The following is a 19309-nucleotide window of genomic DNA, read 5'->3' as shown; positions in this document are numbered from 1 at the left end:
TTTCTGTGTGCCACTGTGTTTAAAATACTCTACATTTGAAAAAAATGTTTTGTAAAAAAAATCACAGAACAAAAATCTAAGTGGAAATATTGGCACAGGTTTACAGTATGATATCACATTTCAAGTGCAGTCTGGACTTTATCTCAAAATCACTCAAACAACACTACAGTTAATCCAGGACATGGAGTTTATTTTACAACTGAGGATAAAAGAATGCCATTTTGAATAACTGGGTCGATGACAAAACCTGGAAACCTATCATTGAGTGAGATTTTTTTTTTCAATGTTATGTACAATACCATGCATCAGAGCAGATGCCAGTAAAATTCTGTCATTTTATGTAAACCACATTGAAGGACCTACTTTTCACTGAAAAAGGGCATTGTGGTCCAACAATATTCTGTAGTTATTTACATCTCCCCCATATTTGTCTAGAAAATAACATTATAAAAATGCACACAGTACAAATAATGTTGAACTGTAAAGAGCAAGATATGCTGACATACATGTATACATACTTGCTGATTATTCATACAATAAGTTTTTAACTTCATTAATTTTACAACTGTAGCTTCACAATAATAAAACTGGTAGCCTACTAACGCAAATACTGTACATGTTGAAACAACCAGGAAATTATATTGTACTAGAGAAACAAAGATTCTCGATATTTTGTAAGAATTTTTGTAATGTAATGGCAAATTCAAAACAATGTTGTTAGTCCTTAAATTGCCATGGCTTGACCAAGGAAATCAAAACTCAAAATGGTGATGTGCTGTAATTTTTACCCACACATGTCTTCATCAATTTACACTTCATTAAAGTGCTGAAATCATCTAAACATTTTAGAACACCTTCTTTCACATGTCTAAATTAATAGCCATGTACCTTCATATAAATGTCTGTATCCGAAATTTGCTAACCAGGGATATTAGTTTTGTCATCTTGGTTTAAATTTCATTAGACATAATATGCTCACTGCTTTACATAAAAAAAAAACATGCACAAACTGTCTCATAAATAATATGCAAGTTGTGTTGAAATATATTCATCTTAAAAACAGTGATAAAATAAGAGCATGGTCCAGTTTTAAAACAACCAAAGGCTCAGATAAGATGCAGTGCATTACGAAAGCAACAATCAGTCAGTGACTACATAGTGCCATGGCTGCTGCACCATTTTGGTACGTTCGTGTCACCAGAAGTTCGACTTTACAACACAGCTTTGAGCCACTGCATTGCACGCTCCTGCCATTAATGGATAATTGAATAATTAATGTGGTATTAAAGCTACCATGTTTTCATTACTATATATGTTGCAGCAATGCACAATACAGTTGTGGCACTATCTGTAATGACAGATTGTAGCTTAGAGTTATAGTGCAACAGGAATCTGTCATGCTATCAGCTTTATCCCACTTCATTGTTTGTCAAACTTTTCCACCTCTTTCACAAAGATGAGATGGTCCTCTGGTGACTTTCCATGTGTTTTGCAAAGGTGCAATTTAATTGCATGTTTGCTCACAAATGTCCGATTGCACAGTTTGCACTGATACATGGAGCCTGCATCTTCTTCTGTGAGTCCAGAGGAACTGAAGGTCTTGTCCTCCATTCTGCTGACTGCTTGCTGCTCTAATAAGTCTATGGATAGCTTTGACAGGTCCTTCAGGGTAAACCCAAGATGGGACTCCAAATGGTGAATGTAGGAGGAGGGAGTCCTGAACTGGGATGCACAGTCACTGCACAAAAACAGAGGCTGGCCAGAGTCAATATTTTTTAGGAACTTTGTGCTCCCTGTCCGCTTTAACTGGTATTTTACATTGGCCAGCCAATGAGAGATAGTAGTCATGGAGAGACCAGTGAATTTACAGATGTGGACCCGCTCCTGGGGTCCCAAGTCAGTAATTACAAGCTTTCCATCAGGAGTCTCCCGAAGACTGGAGGCAAACTGGGCCTGGAGAATCAGGAGGTGCTGAGGATTCCAGTTTGACTGTCTGCCTTTCCGTCTTTGGATGGGAGATAGCTCCTCCAGGCCGTCCTCAAAAGTACAGCTATCGATGTCTGATTTCTCAGAGACTGAAGATGGGGTCGTAGACTTTGGTGTCAAACGGCCAGTTAGGTTTTTCACCATGTCTGAAATATCCATCAAAGCATTCTCCCGCAGAGGTGGAGATGAAGACTGAGAGAATGCTCTGAAAACTGGTTTGCTGTTGTTGTTGTTTGGTGTGGCAGAAGTACCCTTAGCTGTACTTCCATTTGCGTTTTTGGATTTAGTCAAGTCCATGGGTTGATCATCGTCGTCATCGTGGTACTGACTTGCAGGCTCTGCTGACTTAATCTGAGCTGAGTTGCTGTTGATCTTATAAAGCATTGCGAAGGGGTCTATGAAGGGGGTCGCCACTTTTGAAGCTTTCCCCAAGTGGTTGTTCATGATAGATTGCAAAGCACTGAGAGGGTTGACAAGTGGTTGTTCAGGCGAGTGATCAGTGATGATACTCAGGTTATTGCAGCCATTGCTTACAGGCTTTTGTGGTGAATCAACTTCACTCTTAATCTGTGTCTCTACTTTACTCTCTATTTGCTCTCTCTCTTTGACTCTTGACTCACTCTGGTCCTCTGCTGCAGTATTTTTTACCACCTTTTCCAGTTTGGGTGAAGCTCGCTTGTCCTTAGGATTTGACTTTTCGGACCTGTTCTTATTCTCTACAGGTTTTTCCTCTTTTTCATTCTTTACAGAACTTTTTCCTGTCACTTTTTCCACTAGCTCCTCCATGGCCAGCACATTGCTTTTGTGACTTGGAGGTGGAGAGGGGCTATTTGGTGAATGGATCAGAGTACCTAAATCAGAGGGCAGCACTTTTAAACTGTTGCTGCTGAATAAAGGCTGAACCTGTGCACACGAGGAAAAAGTAGATTTCAAAGAACTATGGAGTTGATAGGCAGCATGAATGCTGGGGTATCCACCCCAAGTCGGAGTGCCTGTTTGGGCCTTGCTGATTGCACTTGAAACTGTATTTTCTAAAGACTTTAGGATGTCCAATCCACCTTTAGGTGCCTCTTCTAAGTCTTCTTCTCTCAGATATTGGTAAGATTGGGTCTTTACAGGTTTATCAGCTTTTTCAGAGGGATCTTCTTTCTCCTCTTTAATTTTTCTCTCCGGTTCCCTCAGTTCCATTATCTCCTCTTCCATCTCTTCATCTTTCCTTTCCTCAATTTTCTCCTCGGGACTAGAGGGATGCATTGGAGAGTTGGGCGGTGACTTCCCGTTGGGTGCTGGGAGCCGTGTGGTAGTTGGTGGCAGAGGAATCGACTGAATTTTCTCTTCAATGACAGGATCAAACACTAACTGCTTACCTTTTTTAGAGGCTGAATTTGTGACTTTAAGAAAGTGTCCTGTGACCATCATGTGGGCTGTCAACTGTTGCAAGGTATCATGCGAACTGCCACATTCCATGCATTTAAGAATTTGTGCCTTGCGTGCCTCAAACTGCCAAGTATAGCTTGCACCGTTTTGGTAACCATATCGATTGTTAGGAGTGACATAGGGATTGGTCAGTTTTTGGTCTTTGGGAGACTCTCCCAGGACAATGCCAGACGAGACAGACTCTGGAGAGCTTGGGGAAATCAAGTCTTGAAATGCTCTTTTTTTGGTTGGGGGTACCAGCTTTGAGGCGAGGGCTGGCATTGGTTCTTTTAGAGGCACTTTCTGATAGTGTTTTGTTTTGATCATGTGAACACTAAGGTCTTGCAAGGATTCAAAAGAGTGGCCACAGTACATGCATTTAAGAACTTTCTGGGCATCTTCCTTGCCTTCCATCTCCAACAGGGAACGCTTGCGTGGCTTGGACCACTTCTTGCTTCGATCATCCTCAGTGTCCTTATTGTCATCACGGTAGTGTCCTGTCTCATTCATATGCACTGTCAGGCCAACCAAAGTGTCATAGGCTCCACTACAGTCCTTGCACCTGAACTTGCTGGCACCAGTAAACACCGGGCCATAGAGCTTATTGTTTTGTCTGTAAAGCTGCACGGTGCTGAAAAGGCTAGGCTCAGGAAGCAGTTGGTATGGAGTATGCTGTAGGGTTTTGGCCAGCGCTGCCTGGTGCCAGTCATAGGCTAAACCTCCTGTGCTGCCAGAGCTTACACTAGTGCTAGTGTTGCTGCTGCTTGACACTGTTTTTGTGGTGGTACTGCTGGTGGTAATATTACTAGTGGCTGAGGCATTGCTACTGCTACATCTGTTCTTCATGTGGATGTTGCCAGGGCTATGACTGGTCAGGAAACCATTGCTCCCTTTGTGATTGGTCCCATTGCCATTACTAGCTGCAAAATTGTTCCCTTGTTTACTTTTGAGCATGTCCAGAGCAATGCTGGACCAGGAGGCATCCGAGATCAGGTTTGCATAGACGGCTTTCATTTTTGCCAGACTGTCCTGTAGTGAGAGGCCATTGATGGACTCTGTGCTCTCCTCTAGCTTCTCCTCTACCTTGTCTTGACCATCACTAAAGGAGGATGTGGTCTTAAGGTCCCCCAGTTGGTCGCTGGTGGTGCTGAGTGGAGAGGCATACCCAGCATCTGGGTTAGTGCCATTGCTGAGTGGAGAGTTTTGGCAGCTAAAGCGTTCTCTTCCGTCCTCGTCCTCATTGAACAAATAGTCTGCGTCTTGACCGTCCAGAGAGAGGCCATCATCCTGCAGATGTTCCTCTTCATCAATCTTGTCTGCTTTAAATTCATCCTCAGGTCCATAAGCTGAAAAACAAAACAGAGGGGAAATGTCACATTGGGTATTTTTCTTGGTATATTTCATATACTGTATATACAGACAAATTATGTATCTACCAGTGGTTACTATATGAAGGTGGTATGTGCAATAATCCTAAAGAGATTTTTGTCAATAGTCCCAGCAGAGGACACGGGTTTGCAATAATAAAGTGGCAAACATCCATATCTTGACAATGACAGATAGTCCTCTTCACTGCACTGCCTAATGAAGCTATTGAACACTAAAACTCAGCAAGGGTAGAGTCAAGCAACAGAAATGTTTCAGCCTCGTTTAAAAACAAGCAAAATTTCAAATTACACAGAAAGCAAATCTTCAGAGTTGATGATACTTATTAATCATGTAAGATGTGTTACTTCCCTGTAGAAATGAAGACATTTAGTTTATTTTCAATAAAAAAAAGAAAAAACTGAAAAAAAACAAAGAAAAGTATGCCTCATTGATCGATCTGTTAAAGACTCACTTTGATGTTTCCTTCTCAACATATACTGAGTGGTAACACTGAATTAATAAGATGAATTTACTGGCTACATACAGTATGTGCAAGCATTTCAGTACATTCATCAAATATAAATCCTTTTTCCTTATCAGCAAATTGAAATGCTAGAACAGCCTACAGCAATATAGTCAGAAGTCAGTATTTCATAGTTTATTTTGCTGCTGAAGTGAGACTATAGATCTGTTCCTGACATTGATTCGCTCTATTCTTCCAACATGCCACACATACTATGGATTCGCAAGTAAGAGATAGTGGAGGAAAATGCCAGCTACATCAGCCTGCCAAGCTATGGTTGGCTGGAGTCAACTTGGCATCGGCAGTAGAAGTCCTCACAGCGTGATGCTCGGAAACGGCCAGTGGACATGACAAGCCGTGTTGTTACTGCCTGTGCTCCCTGAGTACTCACAGCGTCAAGTGTGCCATTTTAAAGGAAGAGAGAGAGGTTTATAGTATCAATTGAAAATGGCTGCCTTCTCTCTCTCTAAGAATTTCACATGGCCAAATCCTGTACTGAAATCTTAAATCAATCTAAATTCTAGATATCAAAGATTTAAAAAAAGATAGAAATAGCAATGAAATTAAGCCTGAAAAGGATCGTGTAATATAGGATCCTGAAAACAGATTCAAGTGGGAATATTATAGAGAAGCAGGAAGAGGGAAAAATAGAGGGTTAAATATGCAAAGGCAGCTCCCCCAATCCATCCCTGGTAAGATGCTTGTCTGAGGTGCCAGAATCAGTCTCCAGTGAGGAGGCAGATGTGCTGTCAGCTTCAAACAGCATGTAGCTCTCTATCCCATAATAGGAATGGACATTATACCTGATGTTTGTGAGGTGCCAGTTACTGCTGCCTTGAAAAAGCTGGAGGTCCAACAGCTGCAACTCTGCCTTGTGTGTGTGTTTGTGTGTGAGAGAGAGCGAATGTACCACCTTCCTCTAGTTAATTAAACTTTTCCTGTGCTAGCTTTGCTCTTAAGTGTAAGCTCTTAATTATACACAGGCTACACTGAATCATTCACTTGAGTTAGTCACTAAATTAGGAGATTTTAACCTTTTGCCAAAGCAGCTGTAAAGCTTTTTTCAACCTGTCTCCGTCCTCCCAATCAAGATGCAGCCCACTGTATTGAAATAAATGCAAAACTGAACCTATTCAAAGTCAATGTGGTGAGAGTAGTTAAAGACAAAGCAGCTGAGCTGACAAAGTGAGAGAAACCTGACAGCGGTACAAACACACACACATTCACACACAAAAAGCGCACCGACACTAAATTCTAGCTTTTTCCCTGCCATCCTCCGTATGCTGCCTTGACAGGCATCAGTGTCAGGAGTGTGTCAGTGTCAGCTCGAGGTGTCAGTGTCCACGCAAACAAGCCCGAGAGGAGGTGGGAGGGGAAAGTAACAACAACAAACACAACTCAGCCATCCCCCCCACCCCCACCCTGCTCGAGCCTCCTCCTTCACCATCTGTGTCAGAAAAGCTGCGGGTGCCACCACCGGCTAATAAGGCAATCAGAGATGGAAAAGATGCTGACACGGCGGCTTTCGAGCGTCACTCAGAACAAAAGAGGGAGAGGGGAGGGAGGGAGAGAGGGATAGGGAGGGGATTAAAACGGGGGTGGAGGGGAGGAGTAGGGGGGAGAGAGAGGTGTCTGTTGTGGTTGTCAGTCAAAAACGTAAGCCCACTTTGTGCTGTCAGGGAGGATAGGGAAAAGAGGGGAAGTTTTGAAAAGAGAGGAGAAAAGATGTGTTTAGGCCAGCGAACAAGAGGTGTGTGTGTGTGTGTGTGTGTGTGCGCGCACGTGTGTGGGTGTGTGTACGTGGGCATATCTGACAGAAAAAAAAACATGACAGGGAAACAAGTTAAATGTCCTGCACCAAACTATAAGTATGAGGAGAGAGGAATCAGTTACATTTCTGCCATGTGTATGCAAGTTTATAGCTTTAAGTAAGCTAGGCGTGGCTGATCAGTTGTGTGTGTGTATCCTGTGTGTATGTGTGTGTGTCAAGTGTCACAGTGTGTCAGGTGCAAGCAGAGATGCACGGTGGCTGGTGGGGGGAAAGCGAAGCCATCTGCGTCTGGAGAGGAGCCTGTCACTATTGTTGTGCCCAGAGTCCAGGATTTCCTGCTGCAGACAGGTGACACCACAGTAGGACACCCCCCCCCCCCCCCCCCAAGACACACAAACACACACACACACTTTATCCCTCCCCCAAGGCAGGAAGCTGTGTGAGGTCCGTACATGCAAACACTTGCAAAACACTTTTAATACAGACTTGAATTATCAAATGTGACTGAAGTGTGAAAACTCTGAAGAAGGTAATTTCCTTGCCACTACAAAAAAACAAAAAAACCCACAACACACGCACACACTGATAACGCAAACATGTACACACGCCTGGACTGGGCCTATGCATTGAACCTGTGCGTACAGAAAACTGTCAAGTGTCAAAGCTGGTATTCGGCCTGCACACATTCAAAGTCTTATTTATCTATTTGCTGCTTAAATAATAATTGACATTGAACTCCCTTACAGGTCTTAGCCAGGACAGACACGCATGTACTGTAGTATAACCGTGCTACCATGTACAAAACAGTGAAAAAAAGGGAATTAATTTTCAATTCAAACTCATATTAAGTGGAACTGAACACATGCAAAAAATGAAAAAAACAAAAACAAAACCCATGTCTTTATTATATTGACAAATCCAGCGACGCCTGGCTGGTGTCAGACCTCCTGACCAGTTCCAATAGATAACTAGTGACAAGGTGAGATAACTTGAGTATGACATGGCACTGGCACTGGCACAATCAACAACAACCCCCCCCCACCGCTGCCTCTCTCTTTTCCATACACATCCACACACACTTTCCCCTCTAAACCTTCTTCATTTATTCATGTTGTCTCTGAGAAGAGGGCAATCCCGGCTCTCATTTGCAGTGCTAATGTCCAATTCCAGCAGCTTTCACCCTGCTGATTTACCCTGCGTGGCCGAGCGGCAGCGCTGCATTGGGAGCGGGGCGGCCGGCGAGGCTCCCTCACACCGTTTAGCGACCCTTCAAAATGGGAGCTCTGGCGTGGCAGTCTTATTTCTCTCTCCCGTTTCGCTTTGTCACTGGCCCCTCCATTCCCTGCCACTCACCTCTGATGGCTTTGGACAGGCCTGATCAGTGTGTGTCATTGACCTGTACGGCGTGCATGAGTGTGTGTGTGTTTCAGCAGAGAGAAGGCTGTAAATAAAATGACATTATTATTTCCTCTGTCCTATCATGTAGAAAAGCCAATTATGGTAATGCTTAGTATGTCAGGCAATCTCTGTCTCTCTCTGCTCTCCCCCATCGTCTTCATTCTTTCTTTCTTTCTTTTTTTCACTCTGGGATAGTTGTGGCTGTGGTTTCATAGGACCTGACACTCCGGTTGTGTGGACGACGCACACTCAGGAAAAACTGGCACAGACCAACACTCACAGACAACTGAGCACTAACAGATCCTCTTATACACAGACTCTAAATCTACATAAACAAAACAAAAAGAAAGAACACCACTGGACAAATCCAAATCATTACAAAATTAAGCAAGTTAGTTATATGTAAAACTCTCTCCATCAATCTGGATTTCTTTTGTGGCTGAAAATCTGCCAGGATCCCTCCCACAGGTTCTGCCTGCTCTGAAACGCTTTCACTTTGTTGCTCAAACCGAGGAGAGAAACTTTTCACCGTGAAATCCAAGTGCGCGTTTTGCATCGTGGCTGCATCCCAACACATAACAAAGCTCCATAGATAAGTGTTGCCACGGATACCATGTATTAGCCATAATTTCACCCCGCAGCCTGCTTGACCAGACATGTAAAAAAAAAAAAAGCCCACCTAACGACAGCCTCCTGGCCCCACCCTATCCCAACCCACATGGAATAGACCACCATATGGCACAATAGCTCGGGGGCTTCTAATAGCTGGTGTCGTACAAATCCACGTTCTCTGCTTCCTCCATTCTTCTGGTCGGGGGAAAACAAAACAACCAGTGCAGTCTGCTCATCACGCTGGGAGCTATGTGTGCAGACAACATTTCACATTTGACTTTTTTTTTTTTTTGACTTCGATGATACTTGTGGCAGCTGCTCTGGATTCTGTCGTAAAGGTTATAAGAGCCTTTGATGTTTCTTATCAAACACAGAAATGAAAGATAAATTACTTTTTTTTTTTTTTCAAAACTTGGGACTGTCCTCGGGGCTTTCACGTACGTTCCAAGTAATTTGCACTTACTTGAACACATATTATGCTAATAGCCTTTTTAAATAGGTCATACAGACAGTGTATTTTACCTCTGGCTTAGCTTCATTAGGCCCCTAGAAGTGTATGTGTGAATAAAAGAAAGAAAAGAAAGACAAAAACTGTGACGGAGAAAAATACCTAACAATGGCTACACACAGACTAAATCTGTGAAGCAACAAATATGAAGAACTGCAGCGATTCCTAAAGAAAAGCATTTCTGGCTCTTCCTTGAATTTCTCTTTTGTTATTCTTTTCTTCAATTTCTTTCTCTCGTCTTTGTCCCTGTGTGTTCAGTTCTCCCGTGAGCCAGTTTTGACACGCCGTGACAGTGACTGTGGTCTATAAATCACCTTTTCCCTGAACTGTCAGTGCCTGCTTGTTCTGAGATGAAACAACAGCCATTAGATCATCGGCGCTGCAGATTCCAGCCCTTTCTGCTCGACTTTACTGCCAACCCCCCCCCCCCCCCCCCCCCCCCTTACGCCTAACAATCGAACGTTGCTCTGGTGCTGCACAGACATTTCAAACCATCTGGTTTGTTTTCAGGCAAAGTACAGATAAAGCATTACTAATGCTAATTAAAGATGATGTGAGTGAGATTTGCCAGTGCCAAGCAGTGATTCAATGTAGGCTTTATCAGACAGATGTCATTTATTAAACAGATTTCTTTTACTACAAATATTGTTAGTTTCTTTACCATTTACAAGATTTTTGTTTGCTACAGTTTTCTTATAACACGCTTTACACGTGAGGAGAGTTTACACATTGTTAATTATCTAACATGCAGGTTAACAAGCTCTATTTTGGATCCATCAGGAGTGGCCGTTACTTGACAGGAAGGAGTTCTGTTTCACTGTGAGAAGAATTAATCACTAACTACTAACAAGCTAACAAAATAACATGGTTTCAGTCTTTTTTCATAGATGCCGTCTTTTGATTTCACCTGCATTGCCCCTGACAGTGGAGCTTCCCCCGACTAAACAACAGCTGCTCCCATCGCCTAGCAACAACCAGTTGATGGATGACCCCAAAGATGGATAATTACCATAAATCACTATGGTTGTGTGGAGAATAGAAGCAGAAAATCATTGCAGGGAAAAAAACAAGCTGAACCACAGTTTAAACTAGTATGCCTGGTGTTTAGGCGTAACTTTGTCTCTCATGGATTTGTCAAAATGTGGTTGTTGGTGGACTCCAGCGCACACACCGATTGGTTGGCGACTGGGAAGTGAAGTTTAATCAAAAGCGGCACTAGGTTTGTACATTAGAATCCCTTTTGGTGCATTTCCTGAAAGTGGCCAGTGGACCTGAATGAATAGAGGCTGTAAAATGAAACCTGATGAAATGACTCATGGGACAAAACCTGTCCTGAAGGAGCAGTGACAAAGAAAACAAAGTGGGCAGAGGAAGGAAGAAAGGAAACAGGCGAGAATGAATGATGGCAACAATGATGAGTTTAGTGCAGCAAAGAAGACGAGGGGAGTGGAGGGTGGGGGGAGAAGCAAGAATAGGAAACGTGTGTAGTCTGCACGTACATGTATATTTATGTACTGTGCATGTCTGAATGTGTGTGAGAGTGACAGAGGTAAATGGTGTGATACAGGCAGAGGGAGGGGAAAAAAAGGCGAGAATAAAAAAAAAAGAAGAAAATTAGAGGGCACGGGGCCAAAACAGGGTCTCAACCTAACCAGTTCAGTCTAGCCGAGTCCGGTTGCACAATAAGCCATCAATCAACCTTCTCTGCGCTGTCAGCCTTCCTCTCAATTCATAGAGGCCATCCACTTTGTACACTGCTGAAGAACAACATAGAGAAGAAAACAAGGAGAGAAAATATGTCCACACACACACACACACACACACACACACACACACACACACACACACACACACACACACACACACACACACACACACACACACACACACACACACACACACACACACACACACACACACACACACACACACTCTGATCCTTTACTCTGTGGGAAGGAAACACCTTGAATGCCTGTGAAGTAGCACAGCAGAATCCATGCACTCGTCTTTGCAAAATATTTGGCCCTAAGAGATTACAAGGATGAGGAAGTAATTATACTCACACTGCTTCTTGGTGCTGAACTACTGTAGGGGGTGAGCTAACTGCTAACAAGCTATCCAGTAGGGAATATAATTATTGTAGAATTATTCTGATTTAAAAAAAAAAAAAAAAAAAAAACTCAAACTCTTTCCATACTGAGCTGTTTAGTTCTCGTATCTACATTCTTCTTGTGTTTTGCATTTTTGCACTCAACACAGAGTTACTGAAGAGGAGAGGAAAGTTGTGATAAAGGAAGTTTGTCAATGTGGTTGAAGCTTCAAGCTTCCTGCAATTTAACCTTAAATTCCTCTGCTTTTAATTTCATGGGGAAAAACAAAATGGTCAAATTCAACTCAACCAATAACGGAGCCAGATGTTAACCTGGACCAGGGCCGACCAGAATCATAACATAATATCATGTTAGTAATTATTTTACTTGATAAAATCACTTTTCTCCGTGGTAAGTCGAGAGTTGGTGTGTGATAAGACACCAGAGTGAGTTACAAAAATCTAGTTCTACAATTTTACTGTTACTTTTATTTGACGTAATAAATAGGAAGAATAGGAAGCCTCAGAGCCACTCCTCTATGAAGAACTAGGATATATATATTTTTTAGAAAGCTGCGAGCAACTGAGAAAGTGTCGTCAGAGGTTAGCACTTTTAAGACCACTTGCTATTCATAAACAGTGCACATTTGCATGAAAAGTTAATAAAATCTGAATTTGATTCAAGCTCATCTTTGTTGCTATTGCTGTTTCAACTTCAGGTTTGACTGGGCCCTAAACTATGGGAGCGAGTGAAAAGGCCAGGGTGACACAGACACAGTAACATTTTGTTGTGAGGGTCAAAACAGCTCATCAGCTCCTCTCTACGTTATCTACTTCCCAGTGAGGCATTCAAAAACAACCCCAACAGCAGATATCCAACACAAGCCTGCACACAAGAACGCAGGAGACACTGTGAGAACAGGACCTCAGAGACCTGACTTACATCACCTTCCCAACATGCACAAAGACACACAAAGAAATCATAAGTTTTAAAACCATAAAGTCACTTCGGGGAAATTAATTAGAACCGCAAACCCTCAGGTCAGGAGGCTGCTCGGGACAACCCGACGTCCCCAAACATTTTAGTGCTTTTAACTGCATGTGACACCAGGGAAATTCCAGCAATTGTGCACCATCAAAACCGCTATCCTTTATGCATCGCCACATTTTCTTTTTCATTCTGCCAGCTCAAGTGACAGGCTGGAGCTGAGGTCTGGTGCTCCATTAAACAAAGTTCTGCTGTTTTGTTTCAACACTAGTTTAGGATTTAAAGCGTGATGAAAAGCATAGGGGCGTAACGGAGAATATAACAAAAGCATAAGATGAACCACTCAGCAGTTTGTATGTGTGCTTGTGTGGAGGTTTCTTTTTTTTTTTCTTCCCCTCTTCCTGATGACCATGGCAATAAAGTGACAAAAGAAGAAGTGATACGAGGGAGGAGGGATCAGCGGGAGAAAAAGGGGTCTCTGAGGAAAGTCGGTAAATTATGTACTGAGCTCTCAAAGTGGACTTGTATCAGTAGCCATCTCACCCTAATTGTGTCTGTGTGCGACTATGCTCGCCTGAGAGAGTGTGTGTGTGTGTGTATGTGTGTGTGTATGTGTGTCTCGGCATACAATGGCTATGAGCAGCTTCACAGTCAGAGAGAGAGAGGCAGGAAGAGAGGAAGCAATCCTTCAACAGAGCACAATATCAGGCTGTGGACAGACAACGAACGGCTGGAAGGTTCTGGAAACCAAAGAAAAGCCTCCCTCACATTTCAGCCCCCAACGCCGCCTCCCAAAGTGCCCTCCATCTAACACTAACACACTCTTACACACACACGCACACACATAAATGGCACCATAACTCTATATCCGCAATCAATCTCCGCGATGAAGACACATCCATCTTCTGTAATGTTAATGGGAGGGTTTTGGGGGTTGGAGGGGGTGGAGGACAGGGGTAAAACAGAGGGTATGTGACCGTAGAGCTGACCTCAGAGCAGTGCGTGAGGTAATACAGGCTGTGAACGAGTGTAATAGAGACAGAGTAAAGGTTTGCGGAAAAAAAAAACGGGGGAAAGAGCCGTGTGCGTTTGTGTGTACATGTTAGTGTATTTATCTGAGTGTCAAGGGGTCAGGTGTGTGTGCGTCAGCGTGTGTGGGAGACGGAGACTGATGGCTGTCAGCTCGCATCTGGCAGGGAAAATAAATTAGCCTTATGAAGACAAATGAACGGGCTATGCAGAGACTAAAAATGGGGTCGGAGGGAGATCACGACACAGAGAGGGAAGAGGAAAGGGAAGGAATGAAGAGAGGGGAGACATAATGAAGGAGAAAAAAGAGGGATATTGTGCGTGTGTGGTGGCATGGATATGAAAGGAAGGAGATGGAGCGGCGTTGCCAGCTAAGAGAGTTCCTTTCGGCAGCCAGTGACCGTTCATTAAGAAGGACGGGCACACAGACAGGCCTGCTGCTGGCAACAGGAGAGGCTTTGGCTGCTGCTCCTCTGGCTGCGAGGGAAACATACATGTGGGTGTATGTGTGGGTATGTGTGTGTGTGTGTGTGTGTAGATCTGCTGCCAGCATATTCAAATTTAGAAAATCTATATGTTTATTGCCTCTTGTTTTACACATCCTCTCTTTCTTTAAACAAAGGCAATGAGGCTGCGTTCAGAGCCACAGTGCAGCTCGGATGTATCATGTTGGGTTTGTATACTGTGCTGGAAGTGGCTCTCAGCGTATGTGTGTGTGTCTCTTCTGCTTGTGTGTTAGTGTCAGAGTGTATCCATGTGTGTTCTATCTCCGTAGATTTGTCAGTGTCTATCCCATGACACACTCCCCTCGTTGTGAGTGGAGGAGAGCTCTCGGGGGGCTTTGTCACGCGCAGTCTGTTCTTTTCCTGAGGCCTGGCGCCCCTCGTTTGATAAATGACACATGTCATTCTGTCAGCCCCTGCCATCCGGGCTGGGAGGCCCCGAGCTGATGTATGGCTGCCCAGGCTAAAGGAAATCAGAGTGTTTTGGCAGCGCCCTGAGAACACGGCCTCTTATAAGGGGTATGTGTCTACGGTTGTGTCTGCGTGAGTGTGTGTGTGTGTGTGTGTGTTTGCGCCTGCATGTCTGTGATACTGAGAGCATGTTTAATTGTGTGTATATGTGCCTATTAGTGAGTGTCTGTAGAGTGTGTGTGTGTGTGTGTGCATGTGCATGGTCTCAACCTGTCAGGCAGACGGGCAGAGGGAGACAAATCATCGTCATGGCCGCCCCAGCTGTTCCCCAAATTTGGTGCGAGGAGGAGAGCGAGGGGAAAAAAATCCTGCCGTTTGAGTTTTAAACGGCTGATGCTTCCCAGAAACAGGAATGAGTGAGAGGACAAATGGAGCTAAGCGCGCGCACGCACACACACACACACACACACGCGGGCATATACACACACTCCCACATGCACGAACACACATAAACACAAACTGAATCAAAACTCTGACGCTTGAATAGGAAACAGGCCAATCCCAGAAGGACGCAGCGGACAGCCGGAGCGGCTTTCTCGCAAACAAGCGCGTACACCTACATAAACGCACATGCTTCAAATGTACACACATGTAAACACATGAGCACAAACTTTGGAGCAGGCATTTGCACCTTGACCAAAATGAAAGGCTGACAGGCAGGAAAAACAAAGCCTTGATCATGTTTACAGATCCGTCAGACTTGGAATCCAGTGTTAGCTTTCATACAAATATTTCCTTTCTTCACTCATTGTGCTTGTTTTTGATTAATCTTAATCGTAACTTTCATGTAAACTACGAACCTCGCCTTCACTAAACTATCTCCTGTTGCCGCTACACACACACACACACACACACACACAACACACCACCCACATCCACAAACATTTCCCCTGGTGGAGGACAGTCCCACCTGGAGGTTGTGAACTCTGAGTGACCCCGTTTGATTGGGCGCGGGACGGACTCCCTCCCCCTCTCCCACGGAAAAGAAGCAGGAGAAGGAGGGGGGGAAAAAAACAGCGTCATTAAGTTGTGAGTGATGAGTGGCAGCCATGGGTGACATCCTCCCCTCTCTCTCTTTCTCCCTCCCCTCCACCATCCAACTGCTTTCAATGCCTCTCCCTCCCTCCCTCTCTTTCTTTTTTTTCTCTTCTCCACTGCCTTGATACTTTTCTCTCTTTCGCTTTATCCACTTCTCTCTCCATCCCTCAACCCCTCAAGTCATTTCTCTTTCACTCCTCTGTTGCTTAGCCTCCTCTTTTTCCACTCCCTCACCCCCCCACCCCCCTTCCTTTCCTCCCTGGTTCCCTTTTGTCCGCTGTCACTCTTTCTCCTCTTTTTTTCACCCCTTTATGCCCCTCCTTCCATAGCTTCTTTCTGCACCTCCTCTCTCACTCTAACATACACACAGACACACACATACATACACATACAGACACAATGGTGTCTCACTCAGTGCTGTCTTGCTCTCTGGCCCTGGCCATGTAGACATTCAGCTCCTCCATACATAATAGATCCTAAATATTGAGAGGAGGGGTTCACATTTTCACCCACTCAGGACTGTACCATCAGTAACTCCACTGTCTGGCAGTGTGAGGCTAAAAAAAAAACAGTTGCCCAACAGTAGTTTTAAACAGTTTAATAGCATTTGAAAATGCCTGTTTAACCCACTTCTCTAGACAGACCTATCCAGCTGTGTGGTTTTTCTTTACAAACATTTGGATGCTCTGAACTTCTCTTTTCTTTTTTTTTCTTTAACGCGCTGTATCAGCTGGTACGCTACCAACAGTTAGTAATGTTTCAACAGCTTCAGTTGTAATCAAATATCTTGGAAAAAAGGCTACAAACTGGAGCAAAATGCACCAAACATGTTTTTTCCTCTATTCATTAAAGCTCCTCGTAGAAAACTGCTTCTTAGATTCACGATTCTCTATTGAAAGACTCGGTATCGAAGCACAAAACTCCTGGTTGTGTAATACACTCTGCTGATCCTGCTGATGATTATCTAGCTAAATTAACGTTTGTTTGGCATGACTGTTACATCATCTGGGTAGTTGTCCTGTTAGAGTCGGCTCAATCCTCTCCAGGCCTGAGTGAGAGTCTTATCTCACACACTGACATTCAACTCCAAAGTTTCTCATACTGATAAGTTGATATCAAAGGTTTTCTTGTGTTAAAACAGAGTCCAGAGCCGTATAAACAACAGCTGTGTTTTTCCGACTGAGACTCAGTTACAACAAAGCAACCTGTTGTTATTGATACCAGAGGAGCCTCAAGCTACTTCAGACCAGCACACATTATTTTCTCCTGCTGGAAATCATAAATGATGGATACTATATTGACTTGTTCCCTCGTGTTACCTCAACCTCAACGGACCACGATGGAGGGAGGAAAATCATCCGACCGTCTTTTTTCAGATGATATGAATGATCACGCCGCTTTTAATCTGTTTCTACAGTAAGAAAACCTATGGAAATCAAAAATGCACCATGATGTGTTAAGCCTCTCAAATGAAGTACATTCTCTTGTTCTTTCCTCTAAACTGTGAGGATTTGCTGCTTTTTTAATGTTTTATTGTAGCAAAATGAATATATTTGAGCTGCAAACTGTTATATGTAAGTAATTTGATTCCATCACATTAGACTTTTATAGGTTGTGATGGGCATTTTTCACGACTTTCTGACAAGGAAATAATGGGCAGATTAATCAATAATGAAAATAATACTTAGTTGAGGCCCTACAAATCAAACCTACCATCGTCTCATATTTCAGATGGAAATTGTTATGCACACAAAGATATGCAGCTCCACTCCACATTATCTGTGACTATAGTATACTTTTGGTGAATAAAACCAAACCAGTGGTTTCTCTGCAGTTTGATGCCAAAACGGTTGACTTTCCGTTATTGTGTATGGCATAATGTTATAGGTTCATTGTCCAGGCATTTTCTCAGTTATAGCTAAAGCAGAAAGGTTTGCAAACTAAAGCTTCAACTATGAGGCAAGACAGGAAATTAATGAAATGACAAACTGAGAAGACGGAGAGGAAAAACAGATTGGTGAAGTAAAAGAAGTACGTCACACACACCTAAAAATGACTCACACACACAGACGCGGTGAAACTGGGAATGTGGCCATTCTTGGACTTTAAATGTAAGGCCATAAAAATTCCAAATATACTGTAAGTATTCAGCAAGATGACAGATATATTACACAGACCTTCACAAAGGTGAAGCAGCAAGCAGTACCCAAATTAGAAAGCCAAAATACTATGAAAAGGAAATTAATGGAGCAGTTCGACAGGATTCAGAAGCCTTTAATGAATCACAATTTGTAGGTAGCCATGATCATCAACAAGAGGAAACTTTTCACGGTCTGACTGGATAACAGGCACTTTTCATTCCAGCTTCACAGAAAAAGAGGCAAGTGGCTGTTAACAGTTGTAGTAACATCACAAACTACACACAAAATCTTTAATTTAAGAGGTTGCTTTAATCAAAGTCATGGAATGTGCACTTTACTAAATGGTCCTTGTCTGGGTGTTATTATATGTTATTTCACTAGGTTATTATTTAGATTACAAGTGTAAATTGTTGCTGTCTGATATTGTAGCTGGTGATAGAGGAAGTCATTTCAGCGCCTATGTAACAGTTCAGAATGTTCTGTCTCGAACAATGTGTCATGTTTTATGAGCGATTGATATATTTTATCTACAAGTCTTTAGAGGAATAGTTCCACATTTTGGGAAGAACTTGATTTGCTCTTGTCAGGAATTTACACAAGAAGATCAATGCCTCCATTTCTTTTTATTTGTCCACTCAGTAAAACAGTCAGCAGCTGGTTAGCTTAGCCTAGTGTAGAGAGTGGAAAAAGGGGACCCCACCAGCCAGTTTCTGCTCAAAGGTAACAAAATCCATCTTCCATTGACTGAGTGTGTAGTAGCATACTATAATTTGTGTAAAACTAAAAATGTGTGCTTTTATAGGGGTTTTTGTTAGGACTGTTTCTTAACCAGGCACATTAACAGTCAATGCTGGTTGCCTGCCAAACTCACAGTATCTTAAAACTCCAGGGGCCTCATGTATCAATGTTGCGTACGCACAAAAAAGTGGCGTACGTCATTTTCCACGCCAACGTTCAGATGTATCAAAAGTGAAATGACCGTGGAAAAGTGCGGTGGCCCACGCCAACTCCATAGCTGGCGTACGCACGTTTCTACTGCTGTTGTTCCTTTGGCGACACTTAGAGGTGAAGCTGGGAAACTGTTAATAATGTGAAAACAATTAGTCCTCAGAGTAATGTGCACATCAGAGACACATTTATGAACAACTAACCCATCCACATGTTGCAATTAGATAGGTGGATAGAAAAGCATGCGCAAAGTGGTGCAGAAAATAGCATCAGCTTTAGTCTTAAGATATTGCAGATGCTGCAGTGCGAAGTGCACACGGGTCCCGGAGTTTTTTTTTTTTTTTTTTTGCACATGATGACTCCGAGGGCAATTCTCTTGGAACTGAGCGCAGTGCGCTGCAACCGGCCTGAGAGCGCGACACGTCGGGGAGCCATCGCCTCCATTCAGGTGCTGACCACACTGTGAACAGGAAGCATTTTTATACTATAAATGTACAGATCATATGTGATGCGTAAATGC

The 19309-nt window shown here is 43.2% G+C and overlaps 1 protein-coding gene across 1 annotated transcript in view; it reads right to left on the bottom strand.

The window, feature by feature from the left end:
- Positions 1 to 1419: 1419 nt before the first annotated feature.
- tshz1 (teashirt zinc finger homeobox 1) overlaps positions 1420 to 19309 on the bottom strand; it is a gene marked incomplete at both ends in the record, with an annotated part of 29605 nt that continues 11715 nt past the window's right edge. Inside the window, one exon of the mRNA XM_083982580.1 lies at positions 1420 to 4748. Within this exon, the coding sequence (XP_083838706.1) occupies positions 1420 to 4748 (3329 nt within the window). The remainder of the gene's footprint in view (positions 4749 to 19309) is intronic.

Source organism: Trachurus trachurus (genome assembly GCF_905171665.1).
Source record: "Trachurus trachurus genome assembly, chromosome: 11".
In the NCBI taxonomy this organism is placed as follows: Eukaryota; Metazoa; Chordata; class Actinopteri; order Carangiformes; family Carangidae; genus Trachurus; species Trachurus trachurus.
This window is presented reverse-complemented; position numbering and strand designations above follow the sequence as displayed.